The following is a 7,761-nucleotide window of genomic DNA, read 5'->3' as shown; positions in this document are numbered from 1 at the left end:
GGAGGAAAACACCTACAGGGAAATGGTACCTTGGTAAGAGAAATAAAATACACAACACATGCCAACTATCAAAAGCATGATCTTCCATACAACAAGCTACTTTCCTCAGTCATTTTTTACAGTATAGCCTGGAACCAAATCAGTTACAGTGACTGGAGGAGTCGTCTTCTCTGTATATTAGTTCAACATCCACACAGTGAAGACAGTACTTCCTTTTCTCTTTCATTTTGGTTGGCTATTTAGATTGCCTTCCCCCTCACAGAGCCTGCAGGTTTCCACTACGAGTGTGTGCTAACTGCCCCATCACTAGGCACCCAAGAATACTATCATGGTTGGAGTATTACTGGAGTTCCAGCTCATTTGTCCTCTGTGGGCCTTTGCCAATATACTTTTTCTTCAGAGAACAAGTCTATAGGTTACTGAGGTCAAGGATGCAGCAGAGCCCTAGGACTTGCAGCTACTCTGACTTGTCAGTTACATCATGCTTACCTGATGTCTATCAGATAAGAAGGTATCAATATACTTTGTTTTGCTTACTAGATGAAAATGAATGCTCCAATCCTAACATGTGTGGCTCTGCTTCTTGCTACAACACACTCGGAAGTTACAAGTGTGCCTGTCCATCTGGATTTTCTTATGACCAATTCTCCAGTGCATGCCATGATGTGAATGAGTGTTCTTCTGCCAAGAACCCCTGCAATTATGGTTGTTCCAACACTGAAGGTGGCTATCTTTGTGGCTGTCCACCTGGCTATTACAGAGTTGGACAAGGGTGAGTATCTCCACAAGGTCATTCATCATAGACATTCAGAAGGCTGTAAAAAGGCTGGACACTAGCCAGACTGAAGAACAGAGGTGCAAACTAAGGACAGGCTACTAAGTCATCTTTTCTACTCCCTTTGCACAAAATATCCTAGAAAAAAAGGCATGTCTGTACATCCAGCATGACGCTAATTTTAAATTTAGTATATAAGCAACATTAAACAATTGGTTCTGCTTTCTCCCCCAGTATCAGCACAAGAAGTCCTTCACAAACCGGCTCAGTGAGGACTGTTACTGCAGAAGGATAGGTGCTGAGATAATTAAGGGTTTTACACCACACTGATCAACCCAGAAAATTAAACACAAATTAACATTGTTCTGGTACATGACAATGGCTAAGTGCTGTAGTTCCAGAGTTCAGGGCAGGCTGGTGTTGTTCTGTTTGTTTGTAAAACTTGTAAATGAAAATCAGAAAATCCTACAGGCCTTCAGCCAAAGACTGTATTTCATTCAGTATGCCACATTAGTGCAAAGAAAATTAATGCACAGACCTCCTGCTGAGGGAAGGGAAAGGCAGGTGGTGCAGACACTGTGATATAGATTACATACGCTCGCTTTCCATTTAACAGGACAGTTCATAAAACTGCAAGAAGTAACTAAAACAGATGTTTTTATTCAATAGCCACTGTGTCTCAGGGATGGGATTTAACAAAGGCCAGTACCTGCCACTGGATGGACATGCTGATGAAGAGAGTGCTTTGTCCCCTGAAGCATGTTACGAGTGTAAAATCAATGGCTATCCCGAAAAAGACAACAGGAGGAAGAGAAGTGCTAATGACACTGTACGTACCAGGATAAATAAGCACTATAATGTACTTTGAGTTATTTTTCAGAGATACGATACTCATCACTATCAGTAAATGGAGGGAACTTTTTAACAGTCCACATTCAGCAGCGAAAATCTTTTTTCCCCCACCTCGGTGGTATTTACACTTGGGTCCTGTTGGCAGGAACGATATGGCAATCAGAAAGACATCAACAACTATGAATGGATCAAGTTTTTAAGGCTTGTGAAGAGTCCTTTGTAGTGTGAGATGTGTTCTAATTCCTCAAAATAATACTCAGAGAAGTAATTTTCCTGCTAGTTACAGAGAGCTAGGAAAGCAGTCATGTCTGCAACCTGTTCTGCAGTCAGGAAGAGATCGGATAGCGTTTTATGGTCTGGGACAGCTGAATAGATCTTCTTGCAGATCATTTTAGTCTTAAGTGTCTATCCCATGATTGCTCACAGTTGTGGGGGACTAGCGCCCATAACCTAGCTGATACACTATAGTCCAATATTTGCAGAATTGCTGAGGGTATTAGAGAGCTAGACTTCAGACCCGGTATTTTTCTCACTGCATTTTGTAGGCTTATAAAAATGAGTTATGTGATACTCATGAAAGGACAGTCCTACTATTTATACCTTTTAGACGTTTTTTTCAAAAGTTAGAAGAGTATACCTGTATATCTGTTGTCCACATTATCTGTATGGTAGGATGTTGTCTTGTAGCATTAGGTCTGATTTTGAAATCTGCAGTAATGGGAAACTGACTCAGTTTAGAGGTAGCAACACACAGATTTTCCTTCAGTGGTACAAGATTTGTGTCATGTGAACAGGCAAAATGCAAACCCTCAACTAAAATGGTAAGGTGTGCTAGCCACAAAAATTGCATTGAAAGAACAGGGAAACAAGTCTCCTTTCTAAAAGGACAGAGGCATAAAACAATCCAGAAGCTCCAGTCCTAGTACACACTCCTTCACATAATGCCATCAAAACCAGTTCTTGTATTGGCAAAGTTTCTAAAGAAGCCAGTAAATCTATAATTTCTGCTCTAAAGGATGCAGTGTTTGCACTTAAAATCTAAATGTTTGATTTCCCCCACACACATCCACACTTCCCCAGCAACCCTTTTCCATCCCCACCACCACTCCCACTTGACCTGTTCCAGTCTGAATTCTGTGGTCAACCCACCACAGAAGTACATGGATGTTTCAGAAAGCATTTTTTCTTTTGCACAGTTAATTTCATATCTGGTTCATAATTGTTGTATCTTGTTATTCCATTTTTTAATAGCATTAACCTTTTCAGTTTTTAATACTACAACTACCTGAGCAGTAAAAGTGAAAGGTTTCATATCCATAAAACTATGTGAAAAAAGAAATATTGTCATTACTAATGGTGTCTGTGGGGTGCCGTATTTAAAACACTATAGTACTTGCTCCTGTCCACAAATTTTCCTTGTTTTCACCAAGTGTTTTTTATTACATTACATATTAGCACACATATGTATTCACGTGTGATTGGAATCCCCTCGGAGAAAGAAATCCTTTGCTATCCTTACAAGCATGAAATGATCTTGACATGTAGGCTAGGTACGTCACTTAGTATCAGGTTTCCTAAAGAAGACTACAGTGTATATGTTTTTGCAAAATCAAAAGCGTTTGCTTGTCAGATGCTTTTCCTGGGAATGCACTCATTCTGACCCCCTGCCCCCAAGCGTGTTCACAGCTAACACCTCTGGACAGATTCACACCAGCAGCATAACTATACTGAAGCTCAAATTAAAAAGGAACATGCAACTGATTTGTCAGAAAAACAATGCTAGAACTTTTTTCCACACTCCTTTCAGTGGTCCAGATAGGATTTAACTGGACAATGTGACATAGTAGCCCTTTCTGTAGGCAGCTAACAATGCAGCAGTTCTCTCCTTACTTCAGTTTCCCTCATAATCACTGTACTTCCTTATCACCAAATGCTGAGCCTGCATTCATTAAAACAATTATACCAGAAGTTTCAGGGAATTCCCATACACTGTTGTGGTATGTGTTTCTGTAATGTTGCTCACCAATATGCATCATAAGAACAAGACTGTGCCTCGCATACAGCCTTTAGTGCGGTAGTAAACATAGGTCTCTTCTTTACATGGACTTCTTGCAAGCATGAAGCTGAATAGATTCTGAAACAAATCTGAAATCTGAACACCCTCTGTAGACCTGATGTTGTAACTTTAGTTATCCTGCTAAGCCTGTGTGAGAAGCCTTTAAGATTTACAGTGTATGTTATATGGAATCAAGCAGTTCTCCCAGATGGAAAGGATTTACAATTCTTTCACAGCTAGATTTTGACAAATGCAGAAACTGTTAATAATCAGCTATTCTTCTTCTCTCAGTGCAAGTGAGTATCTGTTTCTTTCCTGCTTTAAACAGTCTTTCCTCCTTTACTTCAGATTGAGCAGATTAGCTTGGAAAGTCTAGACATGGATAGTCCTTTGAAGATGAGAGTCAACGTTTCCAGGCTTGACAATAAGGAGCACATCCTAGAACTCATCCCAGCCATTGAGCCCCTTACCAACCACGTGCGCTACATCATCTCACATGGTAATGATGATGGCATCTTTCAAATCCATCAGAGGGATGGACTGAGTTATTTGCACACAGTTAAGAAAAAGTCAGTGCCTGGAACTCACACACTGGAAATCACAAGCATTCCTCTATACAAGAAAAAGGAGCTAAAGAAGCTGGAAGACAGCAATGAGGACAACTACCTCCTGGGAGAGCTTGGGGAAGCTCTCAGAATGAGGCTGTGGATAGACCTCTACTAGCTGTCCTCCAGACTGAGTCCAGTTCTTCAGTCACTTCTGTTCACTTATTCTACCCACCTGAGCATACCTGCTTTTCAAAGGCTTTGAAACAGTCACTGACTTTTGGGGGAGGAAGGAAGAGGGGAAGACCTCTTTCTTTCCATCCTACCGAGACTGCAGAACCACCCTTGCCACTGCCAAAACTTTGATTACATTGGTGATCATGGTTACTGTATCTGTTATATAACCTCAAATTGAAGTATATTAAAAAGCTAAAGTTCAAGAAGTCATCACATGGCACTAATGGCACAAAGATGTGAGCTTTTTTTTTCCTGTTAGCAGTCTGTAACACTTTGGGTATTTTGCTATAGTTCCTAATTAAAAAAAAATATAGTTTATTTATTTTTAATGCAGTAATATATGGAGAAAATAACAAATTATGTAAACAAAAAGGGAAACTTGCTTGGTTTTCTTTACATTTATAAATTTGAGCTATAACATTTTAGAGGTACTTTCTTAATGAAAAAAAAAAAAATTGAAAGATGTTTCCTTTTGTATTTGGGCCAGTCATCCAAATAGTATATAAGTAATTTTTAAATGTATCAGGGCTGAAAGAGCACTGTAGTACATCTTCTGGATATTCTAAAGTGCTCTTGCAAAGCTTTTGAGTATTCAAAAGAAAAAAAAAAGTTTTAAAGGGTAAGAACTGCAATATCAGTCTCTGAGGAGATCATATTTCACAGCAGCTCAATAGGATTGTATTCTGAATCAGCCACATCAAATAATGGAGGATGCACAACCACTGTAGCAAAATACCTTGACTGCTTTTAATACCATTAGCATTGCAGAACCAAACTGTACTGTACTTCCTTCCAGTAACCTCAAGGAACCACACATGCAACCACACCTCATTCTCAGAAAGGGTGCTCTACAAGTCTGCATTAATGTAGGCAGCTGAAGAAAATGTCTCTCTGAAGGGAACACATGATGTTCCATACTGTTTGGTGCTGGCTTGAATTAATGGTGCATTTACTTAAAACTGAGAGCTGTATCAGGACTGCCATATGTGCGAACTAATTATGCAGCGCAGACAAGGAAAAGTGTATTTGAAATCCATTTGTTATAAGTTTCATTAATACTGTAGTTATACACCATATGCCTCATTTTATCATAGCTTATTTTGTAAGAAAGATGTTTGTACAATGAGTTGACATTTAGTTTAGTAATTTTTTAAAAAATGTCATACCATTATGTGTTAAGTTTATGTCTCAGTGGTGCTTTTCTTGACAGCTGGTGCCTGTAACGTCATGTAACAGAATCTCATATGTGAAAATAGCCAAAGCACATGCTGACTCCAGGATTGTTTCAGTTGCATATCAGTGCTGACCAAAGATTATATCAAGTTATACTCAGTGATTTTTCTTTTCTTTTGTTGACTTTGGGGATTTTGAAAAGAAAAAGAAACTTTGTACATTTTTAATCAAAAGTTTGTAAGAAAAAAAGTTTTGTTTGAAGGTCTGTATCAGTAAGACAACACTTTTCTTGCAATAAAGCTTATTTTGGGGTAGTTTTTTCTTTGAAATGTCTGGTTTTTACACAAAATAAGCACCTACTTGTAAATCCGTAGGATTCAGAGCAGAAAAAAGCTATTTCGGTGTAAACTCTTCTTCACTCACGTTTAGGATTATACAGCATTTACTGACCTTTAGTTTCTCCATTATGACAGAACTGAAACACAGGAATTAAACTGTCCTTACAAAGTTAAAACTCTGCCTCAACTCCCTCAAAATCTGTCACATATTATGTTCAAGTGTGCTGGCCTTGCAGAAGTTTGTGCTTACCCGTGTAATGAGGGCTGAAGGACCATCACAATTTAAGTTTGATAATTCAGCTCATAACAAAATATCCCCATACATTTTAAGTGTAGAAGTATAAAACCTCCATCCTACCTGAATAGCAAAAAAAATTTCATAAGACTATCAGAAGGTACTTCTGCTTGCTGGCAGTCCCTTTCTTAAATCCCCTTCGTTAGGTACACAGTCAAGCACAACAGTGCAAAAAAAGTTTTTTTCATAAAGTATGCAAGGTTTCCACAAGACCTCATTGCATAAACTTCCCTTTATTCCATTCAAAGTTAAACTGGTGATTACTTTTAATAGCAAATACTTACTTCATGTTTTTGTCACAGCAGTAATAGCCAGAGAAAGGGAAATCAGGTTGGATTAAGCACTGAATTAAGATGCAAAATGTTTGTTTAAGATATACTCTTTAGTTTCTGAATATAAGACAGTCTGCACCAGCAGAATTACCCCTACATATTCTATTGCTGTTCTTCTAGAGGAATGGCACTTCACGAGCTAATTGCATTAAAAGCCAAGTTGCAGGTCTAAGGTTCTAATTACTGGATGCAGTAACAGTGAGTTTCCATAGTGTGAGTTTTTTCAGCATAAAATTGCTCTTCCCTGTGCTTTGAAACATCCAGACTAACATATTCTGCTACCTTGCTATCCCTCTCTAAAAATATTCATAAAGTAATACAAGAAATACAAGTTTTTAAAGGAATCATACATCTAATTTCACTAAAGAAAGAAAATAATGAGAAATTATGGCGTTGTTATAATAATTACCAATTTATTTCATAGGAGTTAATTTGCCTTGAGTATTCCTTGAAATCTACACATGTATTCAGATTTATCTAACACTTAACAATGCATCAGTTTAAACAAGACAATATGAAATTGCTTGGAACTAGACTTAATGGACATCACCTTCAGATTATGGTCGTGCAAGTTTCATTATGATTCAAAGCTGCTTCTGGGTAAGATGACTGACATTTACAGAAATGAAAAGATCTCTAGAGCTCTAATAAATATATCCAGTATGGCACTGACTCAAGTTTTAACAACTCTAACAGCTAATTTCTAAGAAGGCTACTCTGTCCAAAATGGGAGATTTCCAGGAAACACACACTGGAAGAAAAGCCAACGGACTGAACCCAGTAGAGCATTATCCTTTGCTTTCTATTCTCAAGAAGGGAAAATAGTAGCAATGCACTTACAAATGACTCCTCTAAGGCTACAAGTTCTGGAAGATTTTATCAGTCAACAGAGATTATTGCTTAAAGCCTTTTTTATAACCAAGGAGCTATCATCAGATAACATCTGTGTTAACTAATCATACAGTCAAGTACAAAGTAGAAAAAATACCTCATCCCTTTACTAGAAAGGCAGCATTATCCTCTGCCACCTAAAAATGCACGAGTCATTTATGCACAATACCCAGAAAGAAGTCACCCCCACCTTCAAATTCAGATGAAAAAATATCCTGGATTAAAAAAAAAAAAAAAAAAAAAACCAAGCAAGAAATCCAAAACAGA

The 7,761-nt window shown here is 38.1% G+C and overlaps 1 protein-coding gene across 1 annotated transcript in view; it reads left to right on the top strand.

Annotated features, from left to right (window-relative positions):
- The window catches only part of FBN2 (fibrillin 2), a 174,351-nt gene extending 168,407 nt beyond the window's left edge, over nt 1-5,944 (top strand). The window contains exons 59-61 of the mRNA XM_037373880.1: nt 541-772; nt 1,445-1,604; nt 4,032-5,944. Coding sequence (XP_037229777.1) covers nt 541-772; nt 1,445-1,604; nt 4,032-4,406 — 767 coding nt within the window. The 3' untranslated portion in view covers nt 4,407-5,944. The remainder of the gene's footprint in view (nt 1-540; nt 773-1,444; nt 1,605-4,031) is intronic.
- Nucleotides 5,945-7,761: the final 1,817 nt, after the last annotated feature.

Source organism: Falco rusticolus, chromosome Z, assembly GCF_015220075.1.
Source record: "Falco rusticolus isolate bFalRus1 chromosome Z, bFalRus1.pri, whole genome shotgun sequence".
Lineage (NCBI taxonomy): Eukaryota > Metazoa > Chordata > Aves > Falconiformes > Falconidae > Falco > Falco rusticolus.
This window is presented reverse-complemented; position numbering and strand designations above follow the sequence as displayed.